This window comes from Pseudophryne corroboree, chromosome 10 (genome assembly GCF_028390025.1).
Source record: "Pseudophryne corroboree isolate aPseCor3 chromosome 10, aPseCor3.hap2, whole genome shotgun sequence".
In the NCBI taxonomy this organism is placed as follows: domain Eukaryota; kingdom Metazoa; phylum Chordata; class Amphibia; order Anura; family Myobatrachidae; genus Pseudophryne; species Pseudophryne corroboree.
This window is the reverse complement of record NC_086453.1, coordinates 232720388-232746174: the sequence shown is the minus strand read 5'-3', so window position 1 is coordinate 232746174 and position 25787 is coordinate 232720388. Positions and strand designations below refer to the sequence as shown.

The 25787-nt window shown below is 43.4% G+C and overlaps 1 protein-coding gene across 2 annotated transcripts in view; it reads right to left on the bottom strand.

Annotated features, from left to right (window-relative positions):
* LOC134966421 (tyrosine-protein phosphatase non-receptor type 11-like) overlaps positions 1 to 25787 on the bottom strand; it is a 373757-nt gene that overhangs the window by 74115 nt on the left and 273855 nt on the right. For both annotated transcript variants that reach the window (XM_063943147.1, XM_063943146.1), the window contains exons 3-7: positions 17547 to 17741; positions 2697 to 2889; positions 2500 to 2619; positions 1486 to 1599; positions 923 to 1019 (exon numbers count right to left, since the gene is read on the bottom strand). In XM_063943147.1, coding sequence (XP_063799217.1) covers positions 923 to 1019; positions 1486 to 1599; positions 2500 to 2619; positions 2697 to 2889; positions 17547 to 17741 — 719 coding nt within the window. The remainder of the gene's footprint in view (positions 1 to 922; positions 1020 to 1485; positions 1600 to 2499; positions 2620 to 2696; positions 2890 to 17546; positions 17742 to 25787) is intronic.

Sequence of the window (25787 nt, the reverse complement as noted above, 5' to 3'; positions counted from 1 at the left end):
CAACTTAATTGAAGCAACTTTTAAAAGCACTATCCTTACCTCACTTCACTTTCATTTTATTACACAACCAACTCCAGAACGTAAGTAGTTCTCACAAATCTTCAGCCTTTTACTTAAATGTCTTGTGCAGTGCCCACAAATGCAAACTAAATCACATTTGGTGTACCAAGCTGCACGGCCAACAAATTGTCGTGAATATCAACACAACCTCCCAACCAGGTAGAAACGGAATACGTTCATGTGACCGGCAGTCAAGAAACACCCAGGTTGTTTCAGTGGTCTATGTACCAGCCACTCTCTTTCATGAATATTCAGTTTCTCCAGTCAACTTCCATTGCCAACATAAAGCTCACTAGTAGACACACTGGTCAGTCATTTATTGGGCGGATTAAAATTTGCATGAGAATATATCCTGTTAATTCACTGATTCCCTCTATAATCGACATTCCTCGTGTTGCAATAGGCTGAGGCTATAGAAGGTCTGCTAAGATTGCAATTGCCCATGAAATGCCACATCTGCATGACAAGGTAGAGGTTTCCTGGAGCACTGAAATATTCCACCTACTGCCAAGGGGATATTTGCATGCATGGCACATTTTTAAGCTTGTAATAGCTATGCTTATTCCATACTACAAAACTGCCAAGAAAATACCCACAAATCTATATTTCCATGTTTTTTGTTTTTGTTTTACTTTTCAAATTAATGTAATAGCAGCAAATCAAGCTGACCTCAGATGAGGTAGAACAAGGTACTTAACGGGCACATGACGTTGCTTGAGATGTCGATTTGAACAGATTTATACCTCAAATAAAACCTACACAGCCCAGGCAGCACAAAGAATTCTGAATGAAGATATAAGAAACAGCTTTGTTCTCCTTTGTGCGCTGCTGTCCCCAGGGGAACGATGTCCACCGCACTTACAAGGTAGAATGTTCTTGTATCTGTTCTTGCTTTTGTTCTCTAGTCTCTGTCCTTCCTTTCTGGGATAGAGCAGTTTACATTCCTGCTGCTGGAGCATCTGCACAACAGGAACACAATGACATATTTTATGGTCTAAACTGATATACAAATTATTAGGGGAAAACCCAAGAATGCACAGAAAGAGAACACATAAGAGTGTATAGATCAGTCACAATGGGAAATGGAATTCTAAGCCCCAACCAGCAAACAGCCTCTTGTGATCTGTCCTACACAGATAACACATATAGCACCTTCAATTTCACACTGTTTAACGTGTTCGAGGCATTTTATCTCACGCGTGCCAGGTACTTTTCACAGTTTATTTTTAGGGATGTGATAAATGAGTAATTTCAAATCATAGCTGTGGACTATTGCATCAATAGATGAAGACAGAAAATCTTCTACACCTGTATGCTTTGTCCAGCCAAAACAATAAACCACCAACTGGTCATTTCTAACTCATTTACACCTAACGATTCAACATAAATTTTTAGTTAATCATCACACACACACAAACAATTTACCTCAAACTCTTCCCAGAATCCCTGCTTGGCCTTCTCTGTGTTGTCGGCCATTTTGTTAAGTTCTCGTACTCGAGTCTCAATGTTGGCTGCATTGATCCGTGTTGCATTAAACGGCTAAAAAAACAAAACTGGAGTTCAGAAAGGTTTCAAAAGGCTGAGGCACCAACCAAATATGTGCACGGGAACAAATGTACATCTTTACGGTTATTGCATGAGAAGACATCATACTACATCACAAAACAAACTCAGATAGACTAAAAAAATCTCAATATGTATAGTTTGGAGCAAAGAAGGGAAAGGGGACATGATAGAAACCTTCAAATATATCAAGGGTTTAAACAAAGGGAAACATTCTTCAAAAGAAGAGAAGCAATAGAACACAAGGACGTGCACTGAGACTGGATGGGGGGGGGGGGGTGTTCAGGAGAAATTTGAGGAAAGATTACTCTACAGAAAGGGTAGTGGACAAGTGGAATAGACTCGCATCAGAGGTGGTAGAGGCTAAGACAGTAGAGCAATTTAAACATGCATGGGATAGACACAAGGATATCCTTAAGGGGGGTACTCACGGGAGAGATGTGTGCTGAGCGATCTTAACACAGACCGCTCAGCACACATCTCTCACCCCGCTCAGCACAGCGCGATGTGCTGAGCGAGGGGGAAAGCCGACGGGGGTGCCGCTCACTTCACACAACGGTGAAGTGAGCGACCCGCTAGATTGAGCCTGCATGCAGCTCAATCTAGCATCGGCGATAGCGATGCGCGGGGCCGCGCATCGCTATCGATGGAGGGCATACACACGGCAGATCCGTGCTTAAAATCTAAGCAATCTAGCAAGATTGCTTAGATTTTAAGTACGGATCTCTCCGTGTGTACCCCCCTTTACAAAGAAATAAGGATCAAATAAGGATTGAGATAAAAATATGGTAAAAAAAAAAGAGCACAGACTAGATTGGCCAAGTGGTTCTTATCTGCTGTCAAATTCTCTGTTTCTATGAATTAGGTCTTCATTACCTGTTTAAGATGCACCACAGCTCCTGACTTCTCTACCATTGGGTTTTTCTTGTAGTGCTCCAGCAGGTCTGTCAGCGTATCAAATCGTTCACCTCCCCCAACATCGTATTTACCGTCCAGCTGAAATTTGAAACCGCTTAATGAATAAGAGCTATAAAATGAAATATAGCCTTTGCATCTGCGAGATCTCCCGTTACCTGAAACCGGATCATCACGTGAGTGACGCGAGATTTCCGCTCTCCATTCTCCAGCTTTTCCTCACTTGTTAGAACAGACAACACAAAGTCCCCTGGCTTGCTTTGGCTTTCCCGCACCAGAAAACTTCCAGGCTTTCCTTTTTCCAAAAGCAGCTTCTCAGCTTCACGACCAGACAGATGCCCATGGTACCATCTAAACAGAAAGTGAATTTTTCTTCAAATTCGGTTTCTACGTTCTATTCGTTTTCTTAGTTTTCCAATTGATAACTACACCTATAAATGGTCCATCATTTTGGAACCCGGCGACAGGTCGCAGAGAAAAGGGATCTCAACATAGGGGGTCTCGGTGTTAAAAGGTTTTAATTATGATCAGTGCAGTATGATCATTAAGTTAAAGCACAGTTCTAGGAATCATTATTAGAGCTACAAACATGTACATACAAAACAGCAGCAGTTATTAATGAAGAGACACAGTTACTACTGTACTTTCAATAAACATGTATGCTTTCACACCTAAATCACTGGTTAAGCGGTATTAAAGTATCCTTTCTATTCTATTAAGTAATGTGTTGCAAATGAATTAAATGCAGTGCCTTGCTGCAGACCACAAATCTATAAAGGCTGTTTATACAGCACTCCCTGAGGTTGCCAAATCTAGGTAATGACATAAAAACCCACATACTGTAGTTTAGTTTCATTGTTACAAACAATCACACAAGTCTAAGTGAAGAACACGTGCCCGGCTAATCGCTCTGCTAGAGAGTCACTGACATACACTCTAATCCATGCTGCCTATGGCAGTCCAGTATTATTTCCTAGGATTAGCCAGCAGGATTGCTATTTACCAAAGTGGACAACTGGGGGTATTGCCAGTTATGATCAATAGTAAAGTATAAGAAAATATACTTGCTGCGATTCTTGCAGATGTACAGACAAAATGGTTTACACAGAGGGCGTGTTGTCTACAGCACAGTACGTTTAAAAATATGATAGAGGAAGAAAGTGCCGCAAAACACAGAGAGAAGCTGATACAGCCTAGATCCTTATTGTAGCTTAATTAGTGGGGATTTTTGACTCTCGGGGGTCGATTCAAATAGTAAATGATGTGCCAGCCGAACACATCGCCCACAATCACTGCAGAGCAGGGATGGCTGGTTTGGGATCAGTATGCCATCCCAGCAGACGGGATGCAGGCGGTCACAATACCGGCGTTGGCATCCCAATGGTCATGATCTCAACAGGGGTGAGGTAAGTATTCCAACTCCCGCTCTACCTTACCACAACCTAACCCTAACCTCCCCCCATAGTGCCTAAATGTAGTAACCCACCCCTTTCCATAGCCTAACCCTCCCCCATAGTGCCTAAACCTAACCCCCATCCCTACACGTAGCCTAACCCTGACCATCACCCCCCCCCCCCCCCCCTCCCACAGCCTAAACCTGACACCCCTCCACATGCCAAACCATGGTGTCAACCAAATGTTTTTGTTATACTGTGACTACAGGCACGGCACTGGGACTTCTTAAAAAAAGCCTATCATAAGGGAATCCACCTGGTATTACGTTACATTCTTGTTGATTGGGTCTTCATTTGAGTGAGCTGAACGAATGCAGTAAATTCACACACACTGCAGGAAAATAGGGAGGGTGAGCCAAATCTGAGAGGTACTAAATCTGCCTAGAATCAGCTAAGGCTCCACAAACTCCTTCCCTAACAATCCTTTGTATATTTGAATGTTTATCTACACATAATCAGATGTAATCGGAATAATAAGCAGTAACAAATTGGTTTTATTGCAATTTACAAAATCATACAAAGGCCTAAACTTTGGATTGTTAAAGTTAGAAAGCATTAAAAACATGGTTGATCAAGGTTTCTAATACATAGTAATGTTTCACAGTATTAAGATAATAAGCAGGATTACATTTTATTTCATTCAAACAGAAATGCAGCAGGGTAGGAAAACCCCCCTAAGTTTTATACAAAAAAAAAAACTTTCTTTAACCAGTGTGTGCGTGTGTGTGTGTGTGTGTGTATACACACACACATTTTATATATATATATATATATATATATATATATATATATATATATATATAGAATGTGTACTCGGATCGGCACTCACCCTGCACATTTAATGGTGCTCCGGTGCCATCTGGAAGAAGTATGCAAACATATTTCCAATAGGACAATCAGCGGCACTCAGAGACTGCAGAAGCCAAAGATAAAGTGCAAGTGCTTTTAATCCATAACAGCAAAAGAGGGGTGGTCCAACGTTTCGGGGCGCAAACGCCCCTTTGTCAAGGTGAACAAACAGAGTGAGTGTACAATGTAATTAGGTGTTACCTTTATGGTGAAGAAGACCCGGAAGGCGGGAGTGACAGCGGTGATCGGGGAAGCGTGGAGCTTCCGTCCTGGTGCACGTGACGTGCGGCCGCCTCAGTCACGTGGTTCCGGCGCGTCACGGGATTCCGACAGTGCCTAGGCAACCAGGGAAGCTGTAGTCATGGTTACCCGGCATTCTGTGGCTTCCCGTTCGCGGAGGTCCAGTGGCGAGGCTGTGTATAAACAAAGCTGGAACATGATCAGTGAAATATGTAGAACATTTAAACAAACATTCATGACATTGTATAAAAATAATATATACTGCCTTAATTGTTAAAGAAATAAACATTGATACAGCGGCTAATATATAATGCTACTGTCCTTGTCTGTGCTCTAAAGTCCAGTTCATGCCATGTAGACTAACGGCTGGTTGGCAGGGATACCTTTGCATGGAATGTACATAGTTCCTCATAGGGGGGCGGTGCTTAATACTGATGGAAGTCTTGTTTCATAGCCAGATGGTGCAATTAAAAGATGCTCCATTGTATTCTTTCGTTAAGACCGTTGGGTCGCACGGTGTTTAATTTAAACATCCAGCTCACCTCTCTTTGGAGCAGGGTGCCTGCCCTGTCCCCTCCTCGCAGGCTATTAGGAATATGGTCAATAATTTGAAAACGGAGATCGTTGAGAGAGTGCTGCTTTTCAGCGTAATGTCTGGCCACCGGCTATTATGATTTATTTTGGGTCAGAGCAGCCTTGACGGCAGATCTATGTAAGGCAAAGCGTTCTCTGGCATTACGTATGGTTTTGCCTACATATTGATATTTACACGGGCAAGTTATAAGGTAAATTATGTGGGTAGTTGTGCAATTCAGCACATGCCTTATCTTGTAGGATTTGCCAGTGGAGCTAGAGGTAAAGGTGGATCCTGGATTCATATATTTGCATGTCTCAGCCCAGGCATTTATAGCATCCGTCTGTTTTAGTCAAAAAGTTGGTGGCCGGCATCTGATCGAAGCCTGTAATATCGGTGCGGACATCTTTTGTCCCAACCAGCCAGTTCGATGAATTCACTTGGCAAATCGAATTAAACAAATTTGCTCGCAAGCTTCGCCTACAAGAATTTTTCCATGATCACCCTCCCACAGCCAGGCCAGAGACACATCAGATGTTTATCAACTCCACACGTAAGTCAAAATTTGATCCCATTTCATCTAACTCGTCCATAAAAACGTTCACCCGATTGTTGGACCAGTCCATTACCAAATATACAGCAGCCAAGCACAACGTACACCATAATCTTTCACGTTCTGAATTCCAAGCCCTCAAGAACTTGGGGTCCTACAAGGACATCATTATACGCCCCGCCGACAAGGGGGGGGGGGGGGGGGGGCATTGTTATAATGAATTTATCCGACTACAGGACGGAGGCATATCGCCAATTGGCTGACGATACGGTATACGAAGCGCTGGCTGGCGATCCCACCAAACAGTACAAAGCGGAAGTAGACAACATACTGGAAGCAGCCAGTACTACCGGTTTGATTTCCACCAAGCTATGCAGCTCCTTAAAACAAGAATTTCCCACAGTACCGTTGCTGTTTCTGGTACCCAAAATCCACAAGAGCATGGACTGTCCACCCGGCAGACCTATCATTTCTGCACACAATGCACTGTTTCAGCCCATCTCTATATTTCTGGACAGCATTCTACAGCCTTTAATTAGTCAACAACCCAATTATACGAAGGACACCACCAGTTTCCTCAATCAACTCAATACCATCGACACTGTACCGGCTGGGACCATCATTTGTACAGTAGACATTTGCAGCCTTTTCACAAGCATTCCACATGATCAAGGCCTAAAAGCCATGCAAGCGTTTCTAACCGACACACAGATTTCCAGTCTGGATCATAAATTATTTCTCCAACTATTAGAATTAACGCTAACCCGCAACTATTTCCCATTCGATGGGAAATTTTATCGCCAGGCCAGTGGGTGCTCCATGGGGAGTAATGTGTCCCCTTCTTTCGCAAATGTCTATATGTTCTTTGAAGAACGCGCCATGTTCTTCAACAATGAAGAGTTCAAACAACATATTGCGTTTTATTCCAGATATATAGATGACGTCTTTATATTATGGACTGGAGGCAAGGCAGCATTTGACACTCTGATTGCCACCATCAACAACAGGAGTTCACCCATCAAAGTTACAGCACAATGGGACTCAAACAAACTGAATTACTTGGACGTGAACATCATCATTAAAAATCAGATGATATATACAGAAGTATATCACAAGCCTACCGATAAAAACACCTTACTTCGCTACAACAGTCACCACCCAGCAGCCCTTAAAACAGGCCTACCCAAGTCACAATACATTAGGGCAGCAAGAATTACTAGCGACCCGAACCAACTCAAAGGTGCACTAAACAAAGTAACCAAGCGTTTTCAGAGCAGAGGATATAAGAATGGATCCCTTCAACAACAGGAATGACTAGTGGCCAATATGAACAGAAGTGACCTTCTTAAACAGAAAACCAAGAGTGACCAACAGATTATACCGTTCGTCTCTCGGTATAACACCTCCAGCCCAGTCGTCCCACGAGCACTCAATGCACTTTGGCCTATCATAACTACGGACGACAAACTTAGCACATTGCGGAACAAACGGCCCATGATGTGCCACACAAGGGGCAAGAGCATAAAAAATTACGTTGTCCGCACCGATATTACAGGCTTCGATCAGATGCCGGCCACCAACTTTTTGACTAAAACAGCCGGATGCTATAAATGCCTGGGCTGTGAGACATGCAAATATATGAATCCAGGATCCACCTTTACCTCTAGCTCCACTGGCAAATCCTACAAGATAAGGCATGTGCTGAATTGCACAACTACCCACATCATTTACCTTATAACTTGCCCGTGTAAATATCAATATGTAGGCAAAACCATACGTAATGCCAGAGAACGCTTTGCCTTACATAGATCTGCCGTCAAGGCTGCTCTGACCCAAAAGAAATCAGAACAGCCGGTGGCCAGACATTACGCTGAAAAGCAGCACTCTCTCAACGATCTCCGTTTTCAAATTATTGACCATATTCCTAATAGCCTACGAGGAGGGGACAGGGCAGGCACCCTGCTCCAAAGAGAGGCGAGCTGGATGTTTAAATTAAACACCGTGCGACCCAACGGTCTTAACGAAAGAATACAATGGAGCATCTTTTAATTGCACCATCTGGCTATGAAACAAGACTTCCATCAGTATTAAGCACCGCCCCCCTATGAGGAACTATGTACATTCCATGCAAAGGTATCCCTGCCAACCAGCCGTTAGTCTACATGGCATGAACTGGACTTTAGAGCACAGACAAGGACAGTAGCATTATATATTAGCCGCTGTATCAATGTTTATTTCTTTAACAATTAAGGCAGTATATATTATTTTTATACAATGTCATGAATGTTTGTTTAAATGTTCTACATATTTCACTGATCATGTTCCAGCTTTGTTTATACACAGCCTCGCCACTGGACCTCCGCGAACGGGAAGCCACAGAATGCCGGGTAATCATGACTACAGCTTCCCTGGTTGCCTAGGCACTGTCGGAATCCCGAGACGCGCCGGAACCACGTGACTGAGGCGGCCGCACGTCACGTGCACCAGGACGGAAGCTCCACGCTTCCCCGATCACCGCTGTCACTCCCGCCTTCCGGGTCTTCTTCACCATAAAGGTAACACCTAATTACATTGTACACTCACTCTGTTTGTTCACCTTGACAAAGGGGCGTTTGCGCCCCGAAACGTTGGACCACCCCTCTTTTGCTGTTATGGATTAAAAGCACTTGCACTTTATCTTTGGCTTCTGCAGTCTCTGAGTGCCGCTGATTGTCCTATTGGAAATATGTTTATATATATAGATAGATAGATAGATAGATAGATACATAGATACATACATACACACATTATATATATATATATATATATATATATATATATATATATATATATACACAAATATATAAAATTTTGCTTTTCAATATGCTCCATACATAAAATGTCAGGCTTTGTAACATGATGACACAGGAGAAACTGGCAAACTATACATAGCTATAAATTCATTAGCAGAGGTAGTAGTCAGGGGTTTGCATTTATATATGTAGAATGCCTGTGCATTTTCAGACCGGCACACTTTCAGCTGTGCTCAGACTAGTCAGTAACACGATCGCATATGAGAGAGGATGGAAAGGCATGCTAAGCCTCTGAAAACCCAAAGAATTTGTTTGAGGGTTGCTCGGCAACAACACAGAACCACATAATATAAAATATATATATATATATATATATATATATATATATATATATATATCTATCAGTATTAGGTATAACAGTGACAATTTTTTACTTTTATTACAAAGCATTTTCCATAGCTCCGTCGGTACCGATCACGTTCTCCAAAAAGACCTCTACTGGACAGCTAGGGGTTAACATTTCTTCATCTGAAGAGTACCATAATGTCTAATGTATGAAATGTGTGTACATTGGGAAGAAAACAAGATGTGGATGGCTTTTCTATTATTCCACAGGGGAAACTGGAGATATGAAGTGCCAAAAATATGTTGACTGAAATCACTCAATATTTAGCCTCATAAAATTAAAGTCTAAATGGAGTTCTTTATTCCCTCACACAAAAAATCCCCAACACATTTGCATGGTTTCTTTCCCAGCTCTGAAAAAAAGCACTCAGAACTGCATTGTGATGTGTTTATTTCCCCAAAAAATGATTTCCTATTGATTCCGAGGTTTATATAACCCTTTTCACACAGCGCTGTACCAGAACAATCACTTCCAAATCAATAAAGCAGCTTATTTTATGAACTTTCATGAAGTGGTTCTAAGAAATTATATTTATTCATTGGGAAGTGAGAAAAACCTACAGGTCCACAAAACGCGGGGGAATTCACAGATGCATCAGCGGTAAAGACCATACAATGAATTCCCAAGGAGATGCAGGGAGGTAATGACATGCACTGAATGCTGGCCTCACTTTCCAATGCATGATGGGTAAAGGCAGCTTTAACCTTTTCTGTAGTAATAGCACATATGGAATTCTTTGCTTTCAGAACTTCTATTTAGAATTTATATAACCTTTGAATGTTGTAAATGTACCAAAGACAGTACAAGGGTATACAGTGGTTCCCAAACTATCTTGAATCATGGTGCCCGGGAGTAACAGAACTGTTTCACAGCACCCCTAGGGCAAACGTTTCTTACTGAGAAATTCAGATAAAATAATCCTTGGCACACCTGCAAATGCCCCACGGTACACTGGGGCAGATGTATTAACCTGGAGAAGGCATAAATAAGTGATAAACCAGTGATATGTGCAAGGTGATAAACGCACCAGACAATCAGCTCCTAACTATTAATTTACATATTGGAACTGATTGGCTGGTGCGTTTATCACCTTGCCTTCTCCAGGTTAATACATCTGCCCCAGTGTACTGTGAGGCATTTGCAGGTATGCCAAGGATTAGAGATCCAGGATCAAATCATATCAAATTAGTGAGTTCATGGAAGATTAAATAGGGGCTCCTGTGAGACAACGCCCCCAGCTCCGACACACGTCTTGCTGAAGCCAAGGTCAATAACGTGACGGTTTTCCACGTAAGATATTTTAAGTCTACCTCCTGTAACAGTTCAAACCAGTCCGATTGGAGGAACTGCAACAAATTGAGATCCCAAGGTGCCGTGGGAGGCACAAAGGGAGGCTGGATGTGCAGAACTCCTTTAAAGAACATCTGGACCTCAGGAAGAGATGCCAATTGTTTCTGAAAGAAAATGGACAAGGCCGAAATCTGGACTTTTATGGAGCCCAGATGTAGGCCCACATCCACACCAGACTGTAGAAAAAACAGGAAACGTCCCAGATGAAATTCCACCACAGAATATTTTTTACTCTCACACCAAGAGACATATTTGTTCCAAATACAATGGTAATGTTTAGACGTTACCCCCTTCCTGGCTTGGATCATAGTCGGGATGACCTTGTTAGGAATCACTCTCCTGGCTAGAATCAGCCGTTCAACTTCCATGCCGTCAAAGATAGCCATGTTAAGTCTTGATAGACGAACGTCCCCTGTTTAAGGAGATACTCGCGAAGAGGTAGAGGCCACGGATCTTCCAGGAACATCTCCAGAACGTCCGCGTACTGGTACTGGACCCTTTTTGGCCAATCTGAAGCAATGAGAATTGCTTGAACTTTTTCCCTTTTTATTCTTTTCAGAATTCTTGTACACCATCTAATAGATTGACAGAGTTGTCAGAGCGTCCACTGCCATTGCCTGTGGGTCTCTCGACCTGGAACAATATTGCTTAAGCTTCTTGTTGAGACAAGAGGACATCATGTCGATTTGTGGACATATCCATCGACGTGTCAATCACCTGAACACCCCAGGGTGCAGGTCGTGTCCGCTGAGGAAGTCTGCTTCCCAGTTGTCTACTCCCAGAATGAAGACCGCAGATAACGCCACAGCGTGTTTTTCTGCTCAGAGGAGAATTCTTGATACCTCTGACATTGCTGCTTTGCTTTTCGTTCCTCTGTCGGTTTATGTACGTTACTGCCATCACATTGTCCGACTGAACCTGAATGGCCCGATCTTGAAGAAGATATGAGGCCTGCAGAAGGGCGTTGTATACAGTCCTGAGTTCCAGAATGTTGATTGGAAGGACGACTTCCTGACTTGACCATCTTCCTTGAAACTGCACCCCCTGGGTGACTGCTCCCCAATCTCTGAGGCTTGCATCTGTGGTTAGTAGAATCCAATTCTGAATCCCGAACAGTCGGCCCTCAATTAGATGAGAAATCTGTAGCCACCACAGAAGATAGGTCCTGGCCTTTGGCGAAAGATTGATTCTCTGGTGCATGTAAAGATGCGATCCGGACCATTTGTCCAACAGATCCAGCTGGAAAGGCCTCGCATGACACCTTCCGTACTGAAGCGCCACGTAAGAGGCCACCGTTTTCCACAGAAGGCGAATGCATAGATGCAAAGATATCCGGGTTGTCTTCAGGACATCCCGAACTATCGACTGGATTACCAATGCCTTTTCCAACGAAAGAAAAACTTTCTGCGACTCTGTGTCCAGTATCATTCCCAGAAATGGGAGCCTCCGAGTTGGCTCTAAATGAGAGTTCGGGAGATTCAGAATCCACCTGTGATCCAGGAATAGTTTGGTTGTGAGAGCAATGCTGCCCAACAACCTTTCCCTTGACGGTGCCTTTACCAGAAGATCGTCCAGATACGGAATTATGTTCACTCCCTGCTTACGAAGGAGAAACATCATCTCTGCCATCACCTTGGTGAACACCCTCGGTGCCGTGGAGAGACCAAATGGCAGGGCCTGGAACTGGTAGTGACAGTCCTGTAGTGCAAAGCGTAGATAAGCCTGGTGAGGCGGCCAGATCGGAATGTGAAGGTATGCATCCTTGATATCCATAGACACTAGGAATTCCCCCTCCTCCAGACCTGAGATCACCACTCTCAGAGACTACATCTTGAATTTGAACACTCGTAAGTTAGGGTTCAACGATTTTAGATTCAAAACCGGTCTCACCGAACCGTCCGGTTTCGGTACTACAAACAAGTTGGAATAGTACCCCTTGTTTTGTAGATGAGGTGAAACTGGAACAATGACCTGAGTCTCTACCAGTTTTGAATGGCATCCTGTAAGGTTATACTTGCCTCTTGTGATGCTGGTAAGCCTGATTTGAAGAATCTGTGTGGTGGGAGCTCCTGATACTCCAGTTTGTAGCCCTGGGAAATAAGATCCATGACCCAGGGATCCTAGCATGATGTTGTCCAGATGTGATTAAAAATTTTTAGTCGTGCTCCCACCTGCCGGTCTTCCAGGCCACGGGGTCCACCGTCATGCAGAAGGCTTTGAGGAAGCAGAACTGGAGCTCTGTTCCCGAGAACCTGTAGTTGCTGGTTTGCGTGATTTACCTCTAATGCCTCTGGTGGCAGTAGAAAATACTCTGACTTTGCCCTTAAACTTAGCAGTCCGAAAGGACTGTAGGGTAGGTCCTGAGTAGGTCTTCCTGGTTGGGGGAGTGGCAGAAGGAAGATATGTGGACTTACCCGCAGTAGCTTTGGAGATCCATTTGTCTAGTTCTTCTCCAAACAAGGACTCTCCTGTGAATGGTAGGCCTTCCACGCATTTCCTGAAGTCCGCTGGCGTAACCATAAACCCCTGCGTGTTGACACTACCATAGCAGTGGTGTGTGCATTAAGCAAACCTACTTCTTTTATGGCTTCCACCAAAAAGTTCGCAGAGTCCTGTATATGCTGCAGGAGTAACATAATCTCCCCCCTATATAAGGAATCCAACACTTCAATAAGGTTACCAGACCATTTAGCAATGGCTTTAGTAATCCATGCACATGCTATAGTGGGCCTCACCCCAGCAGCTGTGTACAAGGATTTGAGAGTAGCCTCAATCTTACAATCATCTGTGTCTTTCAGGGAGGCTGCACCAGCGACGGGTAACACAATCTTCCGTGACAACCTGGACACTGATGCATCCACTATTGGTGGACTTTCCCATTTTTTCCTATACTCAGGAGGAAAAGGAAAAGATGAGAGAAACCTTTTAGGGATTTGAAATTTCTTATCAGGATTAACCCACGGTTCTTCAAACAGGGTATTCAATTCCTTTGACACAGGAAAAGTGACTGAGGACTTCTTTTTACATTAAAATAAGATTCCTCGCGCTCCTCTGTCACTTTATCAGGAATTTGTAGCACATCTCTGATAGCTTCTATAAGTGCCTGTATTCCCTGTGACAGAGCAGCGTCCCCCCCATCTGAATCCACCTCCCCCTCCTCCATGTCTGACCCCTAAGCGTCCGAGTCAGACTGCAGGATATGGGCCAGAGTTCATTTTTGTGGACAAATGGCAAGGGACTGAGACGCTTGTTTGGGCACTGAGTCTCTGTTCATAATCTCATCCACAGACTGTCTTAAGTATTGCGTCTCTTTCTCATTGCGGGACAATTTATTAGAAATATTGGAAATCATTCCTGTAATGGAATCCAGCCACAATAGTTCAGCACCTCTAGCCTGAGAAGGTGCACTACACTGAGTAGTGAGCTCCCTGGGGAAGAGGAACACTCTGCCGTACATGAAATACACTCTTTGCCTGACATATTGTAAATGTGACAGCACACACACACACACAGGAAAGGTTAAAACCACAATTAACCCACAAACAGCCCTTCCAGGGAGACACAGAGGTATTTGGAGCCAGCACAACATCCCCTTACTGCTAATTCCAAGCTTAGCCGGGTCGCAGACTAAGTAACCAGATTGGGGACTTAGTATACTAATAACAGCTCCCCCCCTGCTATGACCCCCTGGTATCGCTGAGGTAATCTGGAGTCACACCAGAGGAGCTGCACGTCTCTGTCAGTCAGCGTCCGTATCCACTGCAGAGGGAAAATGGCGCTGGTGAGCTGCTGGATCCGCTCATAGTGAAGCCCCGCCCCTTCAATGGCGCGCGGTCTTCCCGCTTTTTTTTATTTTGGTTGAGGCAATTTGTGATTAAAATGGAGACAGAACCGTTTTAAGGCTTAGTTTGCCAGTGTGGGTACTGTGTACAGTGTACTGAGACGCAGTTGTGTACAGAGTCTGGAGACACAATCCGCCCCGGTTAGAAGCCGTGCATCTCCATACCCTCATGCCGCCATAATGGCCGGCAACCCACTAACCGGGACGCCAGCTTAGTACTGACCACTCGTCTTTCTTCTGGTTCTGGGATGGCGGCGTGTTGCGGGAATGTACGCTCGCCGGGGTGGGGCTTCTGAATAGTTCCCTCAGGAGCTAGTGTCCTGCCAGCGGGTAACGGGACCCTTAACCCTTCAAGAGGTTGGGCCTCCCCTCCCCTCCCTCCCCTGGGATCAGTACTAAATGCCGCCGGCCGGAATCCCGGCGGTCGAAATACCGACGCCGGAATCCCGACCACACAATCCCGACAGGGGTGGCGAGCGGAACGCAGCCCCTTGCGGGCTCGGTGCCTCGCTACGCTCGGCACACTATTATATTCTCCCTCTATGGGTGTCGTGGACACCCACAAAGGGAGAATATGTCGGGATTGTGGCGGTCGGGATTACGGCGTCGGTATTTCGACCACCGGGATTCCGGCCGGCGGCATCTTGACCGCATCCCCCTCCCCTAAGTCCCACAAAACAGGCAGGCTGGTGCCATCCAGTCCTGCCTGAAAATAACAAAGAGAAAAATAAATGCAGAAAATTCTTCAGGAGCTTCCATAAGTGTGACCGGCTTCTCCGGGCACATCTTATAAACGGAGTCTGGTAGGAGGGACATAGAGGGAGGAGCCAGCCCACACTATCAAATTCTTAAAGTGCCCATGGCTCCTAGTAGACCCGTCTAAACCCCATGGAACTAAATGGATCCCCAGTATCCTCTAGGACGTAAGAGAAACAGGAAATAGTCATTTAATATAGCTTACTCTTTGCTGACGCAATGCACTGGTCTACTCCTCCAAGCAATTCCAGTACCTCTGGTAGAGTAACATATATGCATATTAGAAAGTCTTACTGCACTGTAGTTACAGAAGGTATACAATTGCCCTGTGCGCCCAAGTTGCCAAGCCTAGCCCTTGGAAACTGTATATATGATCCAATGTTAACATTGGCCAGTCTTGCAATTGTACAAACATTCTCACTGTGTGCTTCCAATATATACAACCAGGCAGTGGAAAGTGTACACATTTAACAAGCCTCGCCAGCCTACATACAGCTAGGCTATTTAAAAACATCAAAGATTTAGCTCACAGTCTTTCATACTGATGTTTGGCGCCATTTGTTCCCTTCCTTTTTGCAAAAGGATGTCAGCGGCCACTCGTGAGGCACTGTCACCAAATAAGTTAAGATATAAAAAAAATTTAAATGTCAGAATCTGATGTACTACTGATTGTGAATAGGCTGTGCCATGCCCATTGTGTTGTGTCCTACATTGCTTAACTGCAGGAACTATAACAGGAGTAAAGGCCCACAGACATGGCGCCAATACGGCATCCACAATATTGGGTATCTGTCCAGTTGTAAAGCACAACAGAAATTGCTGCGCTATATAAGAAACTATTAACAAATAATATATAGTGCTCGCAGCACGATGGCTGTGAGCACTTTAGGGTGAATTAAACTGTTTCTCATGCCCGTAGCTTCCATCTAAAGGGGCCTATTCAATTGTTTTGGGCGTCCATCACTTGTTGCAGATTTCTGCTTGCACCATCCTGTGGTGTAAGCTGAAATCTGCCCAAAGTACGCTTTCGGTTGCCTTAAATGCAGCACACCTGTCTTTTGGGTGTTTAATTGCATCTGTCACGACTAGCTGGATGCACAAACAACTGAACAGCTCCTGTCACTTTAGACGGAAGATGCAGGTAGCCAAAACAACTGAATTCCCCACTTACGGAGCGATTCAATTGTGGTGTGCATCTACACAAATAGGCATTTGTCACAGATATTACACCAATAAGAACGCCATTAGCACAGTAACACACCTGACAGCTCCGGTTTTAGTCACGCATATCGCCTAAACCCATCTAAAGTTCTCATTTGGGCATCTAATGTCCGGGCGGCCAAACTACAAAAACTTATCACGCAATTTTTCTCGCACCTCTGGAAGCTGCGAGAAAAAAAAATGTGTGCACAGCATTTAATGGGCATCTTATCAGAGCAACAACTGAATCGTCCCATAGTGTCTATTAAACTGTTCACCCAATGCTTATTCTGTAGCACATGTACATGTGGTGAATGTGTGGTGGTCTGTAGGAGCGAGACAATTTCCCAGAGTACACAGTGTCTGCCTGAAGTAGCACCACTGTATAGGAGCCCTAACTAAGGACTTTAAATCAGTTTGTCAATAGTAAAATATATACAGGTTGAGTCTCCCTTATCCAAAATGCTTGGGACCAGAGGTATTTTGGATATGGGATTTTTCCGTATTTTGGAATAATTGCATACCATAATGAGATATCATGGTGATGGGACCTAAATCTAAGCACAGAATGTATTTATGTTACATATACACCTTATACACACAGCCTGAAGGTAATTTTAGCCAATATTTTTTGTAACTTTGTGCATTAAACAAAGTGTGTCTACATTCACACAATTCATTTATGTTTCATATACACCTTATACACACAGCCTGAAGGTCATTTAATACAATATTTTTAATAACTTTGTGTATTAAACAAAGTTTGTGTACATTGAGCCATCAAAAAACAAAGGTTTCACTATCTCACTCTCACTCAAAAAAGTCCGTATTTCGGAATATTCCGTATTTCGGAATATTTGGATATGGGATACTCAACCTGTAGTACATGCCCAGCCAGCAGTTCCAAGAGGAAAAACAGTTAAATCCACCAGATGGCAGTAGTGTGCAGAAAAAAAAATATTCTGCAGTGCCAAAGTCCATTGTTTCGCTCACCTCTCCGATGTTGGATCCTGGGAATTCAGGGGATATTTGAGCTCTATTACATCTCCGTTTTTCTCACGCAGAAGCCCATGTTGCTCTGTGTAATACTGCACCAGCTCAGCCAATGTAGCAAATGTCTCTCCACCATACAAGTCATAGAAATCACCAGTGTTTTGGATTTTGATGTGTGTGACTTCATCATGTCTCCTGCAAATATAAAATATGAAGTTACCAGATATAGTAAAGTTTGGAGACAGCAGTTGGAGGTGTTGTCAAACTAATGGGCCCTACAGACTCGGCGGACGGTCGACCCGGCAGCGGAGGGCAGTGACGGGGGGGAGTGAAGTTTCTTCACTCCCCCCGTCTCCTGGCTCCGTAGACGTGGAGGCAAATATGGATGATCTCGTCCATACTGGCCTGCATGCACAGCCAACGGGGCATCAGCGATGAACGAGCGCGGGGCCTCCACACTGACAGATATGAACGTTATCTCATTCAATAATGAACGAGATCGTTCATATCTTGCAGTGTTATCGCCCAGTGTGTAGGGCGCATAACATGCATGTTACATACAGATGGAGCAGAGCTTATTACTATGAATGACTTGCGAAATGATAGATTTTTTCTCTAATCTAAAAAAAGGAGCAATAAAACTATTTGTATTCACAGGAGGTGTAGTCTGAAATTGTATTCATATTAGAATTTATGTACTTCAGATATTTTGCATTAGGGCATGATCATAGAAAAACAAAAACGTCAGGTCACTTCAATTATTCTATATCAATTGCTCATATGGAAACATCAATATTAGTGATTAAGTTTAAATACTCCACAAGCTAACCACAGCAGCAAGAAGTAAAAATGCAAGTACTGTGTGCAGTTCTGGTGGCCATATCTCCATAAGGACTGTACAAAGATGGGCAACTAAAATGGTGCATGGTCTACATCACCAAACATACCCGGAAATACTTAAAGATCTTAACATGTATAGTTTGGAGCAGAGAAGGGAAAGAGGGGACAGGATAGAAACTTTCAAATATATTGGGTTTTTTAACAAGATACAGGAGGGAAACATTCTTTAAAGGAAGAGAAGTATTAGAACACGAAGACATGCGCGGAGACTGGAGTGAGGGAGGTTCAGGGGACATTTGAGCCAAAATGACTACACAGAAAGGGCAGTGGTAGAGGCTAATGGCCCCTACACATTTGACGATTTGAAGTTTCTTCACTCCCTGGCGTCACCCGGCCCCATAGTTTTGCATGCTAATATGGACAATATGGTCCATATTGGCTTGCAGGTATAAAACGAGCCGGCGCCAATGATGAACGACCGTGGGGCCACGCATCGTTCATCGTTGGTGCCTACACAATGAAAGATATGAACAAATTCTCATTCATTACTGAACGATATTGTTCATATCGGCCAGGCCATTAAGACAGTACAGCAACTTAAACATGCTTGGGTTAGACTAAAGAATGCCTTTACAAAGAACTAAGGAACATTTAGAGTTGAGGTTACCGAAAGGATAAAAGATAAAGGGGCAGACTAGATGGGCCAAGAGGTTCTTTTCTGCCATCAAATTCTAGGTTTCTAACATTCTAGTTCAGAACCCCCACAGCACCTGGGAAACACACCCACATCGGACAATAGCACTCCCAAGCACTATATTGGCACACCTTGGAAAGCGATGACCACTTCCAGCACCTTGTGTAGCAAGAATTGTGAATGACCTTGCCTAGCGCAAATAGGCAAAAACTTCGATGTTCCGGGAATTGCGTATGGTTTTGCGATCAGCCCGCATATTGGGATGCATACGCAATTTCTGCAATGGGCGTTTTTTCTCTATTTCTGGGCCGCAACTACTTGATCACAGCAACTGCTTTTTATCAGAAATTGCACTCTTACTGAGTAAGGTCATAAGTTCACAAGCACAGCTAGATTCCCGCTGGAGCAGGCCTGGGCAGGTAGAAGAGGGGCACCAGTGCAGGACAGGCACACGATTACAGAAGTGAGATAACAGGACAGAGAGCCTTAAGCAGGTCTCAAAACTACTTTATTCTTGCACTAGCTCAGAGCTGGCTCTCTTCCTATATTGTTAATGAAACATAACACATAAAACAAATGTAAAAATGTGCAAACATACAAGGGCCAAAACCAGGATGATGTCCCCCGGGGCCAAGGCAGTTATTTGTCGCCTTCAACCACATGGTCAAATTACAACACAGTAGTGCAACCTTATTCACATTACACTGCACATTAGTACGCCTTATTAACGTTACGCCACACAGTAGTAATGCACCTTATACACAATACCACACAGTAATCTTCCTTACACATTATGCCATATATTAGTAGTGGCCTTATATACTATGCCACACATTAGTAGTTCCATTACACACTATGCCACACTTTGGAAGTGCCACACATTATCTACCTCCCGGACAGAGACAGTGGCAGGTGGAAGGAGCTGGGCTTGGGTAGATCAGACAGTTGGAGCCTGTGGCTTCAAGCATCAGAACAGGCCCCTAGGCCCATTGTGCGCTGAGAGCTGTCAAATGGTCACCCGCTATTCAATGTAAAGTATATTAGTAGCAGCCTTACCCAGAATCTCAATGCCGAGCTACGCACCATGACAATGCACTATATGGTAAGGTGTTTACAGGAAACAGAACAACATCCCAAAAACAGATATATACACCCAAATATTAACAAAAACCATTACTGTGTGCCCTCTATGGGCAAATCTGATGCAACCTCTCCAAAAGTTACAATATTGTCCATTATACACCTTAATACAATGTTCCATCTAATACGTTATTTACAAATGTAAAAGCATACACTGTAACAATCAATGATCATACCAAATAAGTATGTGACAGGTATGTGAGCATGTTACATACATGATAGTATATCCTGTTGTTAAAAAGTCAGTCTTTCGAGCTCACTTGGGGCTACTGGATCAGGGTAAGGAGGTGGATATAATCTTTTTAGACTTTGCCAAAAGCTTCCTACACTGTACCACACATGTGTCTTATCTACAAGCTTCAAGAAATAGGGCTAGGGAGCACAATATGCACTTGGGTCAGTAATTGGTTAGATAATAGGGAGCAGTGCGTTGTGGTCAATGGATCATTTTCAAATTGGACTAAAGTATTAAGTGGTGTGCCACAAGGGTCTGTACTTGGACCACTTTTGTTCAACATTTTCATCAACGACCTAACAGTAGGTCTAGAGAGAATGGTGTCAATTTTTGCAGACGATACTAAATTGTGTAAGGATATAAATATGGAGGGGGATGCTGAGCCTCTTCAGAGCGACTTAACTGAACTGGAAGCCTGGGCAGCAAAATGGAGAATGAGATTCAACACAGACAAGTGTAAGGTAATGCACTGTGGGGGCAAGACCAAAAATAACACCTACATACTAAATGGGTTAATATTAGGGGATTCTGTACTGGAAAAAGACTTAGGGATTCACACAGATAACAAATTAAGCAGCAGTACCCAAAGTAGGAGTGCAGCAAAGAAGGCTAATAAGATATTAGCATGCATAAAACGGGGAATTGATGCAAGGGATTAGAGTATTATACTCCCATTATATAAATCACTAGTGAGGCCTCATCTTGAATACTGTGTGCAATTTTGGGCACCATATTACAAAAAAGGATATCCTGGAGCTAGAAAAGGTTCAGAGGCGGGCGACCAAACTAATCAAGGGCATGGAGACGCTGGAATACGAGGAAAGGCTTGCAAGGCTAGGCATGTTTACATTGGAAAAGAGGAGACTAAGAGGGGACATGATCAACATCTACAAATATATAAAGGTATCAATATACAGAGCTTGGGAGGGACCCGTTTTCAATAAGATCAGCACAGGGGACATGTGGTCACTCGCTTAGGTTAGAGGAGAGGAGTTTCCACACATTGAGGCGAAAAGGTTTTTTCACAGTAAGGACAATACGTGTTTGGAATTCCCTGCCTGAGAGAGTAGTAATGGCGGACTCAGTCAACACCTTTAAGAATGGGTTAGATAAATTCCTATTGGATAAAGATATTCAGGGTTATGGTGCGTAGGCACGCATTATAGTTAATATAACTAGTCCTAACATAAAAATAACTAGTCCTATAATAAGACTGCATCGGAGATACAAATAGGTTGAACTCGATGGACAATTGTCTTTTTTTCAACCTTAGTTACTATGGGGCAGATGTATTAACCTGGAGAAGGCATAAGGAAGTGATAAACCAGTGATATGTGCAAGGTGATAAAAGCACCAGCCAATCAGCTTCAATATGTAAATTAGCAGTTAGTAGGTGATTGGCTGGTGCGTTTATCACCTTGCACATATCACTGGTTTATCACTTCCTTATGCCTTCTCCAGGTTAATACATCTGCCCCTATGTTACTGCAAGTGTCAGACGCAGTGTATACCTTCACTTACTGGTAAGGCTGTGCTGCTAATAGTTTGTCTGGATATGTGGCCTGTCTGCAGAAGGTCGACGGGTGTGCAACCCATGCGCGGCCTTGATGGTGGTAGCTGTGCCCTGGTGTCATCAGATTACCATTAGAAGTGTGCATTCCTTGGTGGCTAGTGCCCTCCAACCTCTGGGTTAACATAGTGTGAGGCGGGGATGCGGAGCAGAGCCTCCGCGCCAGCTCTGGATTCTGTATCTAGGGTGTTGTGGTCCCACAGTCTCATGATATTGCAAGTCTATATCCTTCTCCAGTGGGATATGGGAGAGCGCCAGCACCTGCTGCTGGGAGGTTATGTGGAGCCGTATTGCAATGACATGCAGCTCTACCGCTGGCCGCTCCCCTCGTGGTACTGATCGCTACCTGCTGCAGCCTAGGCTCTCCAGTCATCCTACTATGCCGCCATCAACTAATTCTGCACCCCCTCATATCTGGTGCCTGGGGCATGTGTACCCTTAGTCCCCCCCTAGCTGCGGCCCTGGTAATACCTACCACTATGCTACCCAGAATTAGGATATATTTTAGTAATGCATTGTTTGAGTAATACTTGATCATTGCAATGTTGATCTATAATACATGTTTGTTGTGAATTATAAAGTGGGCAGATTTTCAATGGAAAGAGATAACCAGACAAAACAATAAAATAATTGCTGGAAAATGCATAATACAGGTTGAGTATCCCATATCCAAATATTCCGAAATACGGACTTTTTTGAGTGAGAGTGACATAGTGAAACCTTTGTTTTTGATGGCTCAATGTACACAAACTTTGTTTAATACACAAAGTTATTAAAAATATTTTATTAAATGACCTTCAGGCTGTGTATATAAGGTGTATATGAAACATAAATGAATTGTGTGAATGTAGATACACTTTGTTTAATGCATAAAGTTATTAAACATATTGGCTAAAATGACCTTCAGGCTGTGTGTATAAGGTGTATATGTAACATAAATGCATTCTGTGCTTAGATTTAGGTCCCATCTCCATGATATCTCATTATGGTATGCAGTTATTCCAAAATACGGAAAAATACGATATCCAAAATACCTCTGGTCCCAAGCATTTTGGATAAGGGATACTCAACCTGTACTTTGAATTACAGTGAAACGTGAAGATACACTTTAATAGACCATGCACCAAATGTTTAGGATCATTATTATTTTTATCCAGGAGTTCAAACTATTCTGTTCTCAAATACGGTATGCGTTTACCATATTGCCAGATTTGATCCATGACACAAAACTAGAAGATTGGCTACTAGTCAATGTGCCTATAATGAGAATCTGCGGAAGCAGATGCACCGGGGAAAGCAAAAGTATTGAATACTAGCATGCGCCCCTCGCTGCCAGTGAACATGCATGACCTTAGCAAATTATTATACAGAATAAGAATTTCTACATTGCTGCTAAATACAGTAGTGTACACACTATTTATGCGGTTAAATAGCAGAGAAACCTCTTATTAAGATAAAAATGAATGCGCCAGCTCACTTTCATCACTGGGGCCTGCAAGTGTTGTAACAAAATAGGCAAAGACTGACACTTATCTACCGACCATATTTACCTACATGCTCAATAACGATCCCACTAAAATCTACAGGAGGGTTATTGGTATTACAGTCATTCTGGGGCAATACAAAACCAAATGCCCAGTAGTGGCTGCATTACTGCAGTATCTGTGGCTGCATTACCAAGGAATAAAGCTTATATGCAGCGCCTCTCAGACACTGTTGTACATATATAAACGTCCAGCAGCAACCTTCAAGCAACAAACGGCACCCTGTCGCTGTGTCCTACAGTAACAATTCCATACTTGGAGTTCCTATACTACTCATGTTACCAAATATATAAACAGATATGATGCGGTATGTGCCTATAACTTACCAGCCTGTGCCAATTACCACACAATACACAGCTATATGCTCATAGTTACACTAGTCATATGCCCTCAGCCAACCTGAGCTCAGCCCTGTGTACACACATGTCCCCTATCAGTGTACATCTCCCAAGTAGTGTTCTAGTATGCTAGTTAGGAGCCAGAAATTTCATATGCAAAAATTGACAAATCGCTGTGATATTACAATGCTATAATGCACTATATAAACGAGAGAGAGAGAAAAATGCCGGGAATCCAATATATTGGTTCCCGGCTGATACCCCCCAGAGTTTGCTTTGGGTGGACAAGGACTGCAAGCTCCAGGTAGATGGAAGTCTGGAGGGGGGGTGGGGGGGCAAAATACACAGGGGATCATAGTGCATTTCATACAATTTGTCAAACCTCTACTAACCAGTCACATTTTTAAATGTGATAGGAAAATAAAATATATACACCCTTACTGACATTGCAGGATTTTGTGATGAAGAGCCCAAAATGCCTTTTTCCGCCTTGAATGTGATGTGATGTCGAAATAAAAACCCTACAATACAGTTCTTGCTCAGTAAACACAGACACACACTTTGTGAAGCACATTTAGCTTTTATTACAGCAGTGAGCCTTCCAAGACTTTAGTCAGTCTCTCTATCCCACTATTTTCTGCAAACAAGGTTGAGATTCACACAGGCCGCTTTAGGTTAGTCTGTGGGTTTTCAATAAGATAAAGGTCTGGGCTGTGGTTAGGCCATTCCAATAGCTTGGACGTTCATTTGCAGAAGCCAAGCCCTGGGGTGACTTGAATGTGTGCTTTGCATAGTGCATCCTCTTCAACTTTAGCAGAGACCTACAGGTCATACAGAAAAAGGCTAATCTTGGTCTCAGCAGACTAGAAGAATTGTTCATATATGGTTTGGTGCTGTTGACTGCATTTGTAAAGTTTATAGGAGATCGATTTCTTTATATAAGAAATGACCATTTTGCCAGTCTAGCCCACATGGGAGTCTTGTGGTCACAAGCTGGGCATAGACCATTTACTGTCAGAACTTCCTACATGTCCAGGCAATCCACTGACCTATCTGACGATCAGTAAGTCACACTTACAGATAGTCAGCCCGATGTGTTGTACAGGACATCACTACTGGGCGGGCATTTAAATGCGCCCGCCCAGTTGTGATGTCAGTCATCAGTGACCTCTGCAGAAAGTTTTCGGACAGTCTGCAGACCAACCATACACACAGCATGACGCGCAGATATATCTGCAGACAAATTGTCCAGCGGCTGTTCATAGACATATCGGGAATACACACCCGCCAGCACTCCCACAACATATCAGCTATTTAACTGAATGGCCAACACATCGACCAGTGTGCACTCAGCTTAAGGAAATCCAACAGGAACAGCTGATCTTTATTTAGGGTTAATCATCACAATAACTTTCATTGATGGCAGGTGTATAATTATTACCTAGGAACACTGGTTACAGCTACAGACCAATTATGAAAGGGACTGCAAAATTAAGCTGGGTACACACTGTAGTGATGTTGGGCCTATTCACCGTTTGTAACTTAATCTAACCAGCATATTGTAGGCTGTGTATTTCAATCCTTTCTTTGTTTTGCCCCTTAAAAAGGTAGAAACAGGTCTGATGTGATATATCTTGATTGTAGCCTTTACTTCACAGAAACCTACAATTTCAGTAAGGGTATCAGCCTCCAGTAATGGAAATAAAATACTAAATATATGTATTGCAATATCCTACCAAACGATAGACTTGGATGTTCAAATAAGACATATACACACACACAAATCCAAACTGTATCTCACATTTCAGTGACGCAGCTGGGTGGGGGAGTGAGATAAGGGTCATCCGATTGCTGATGGCTTACCAGACAAGTGAATTACA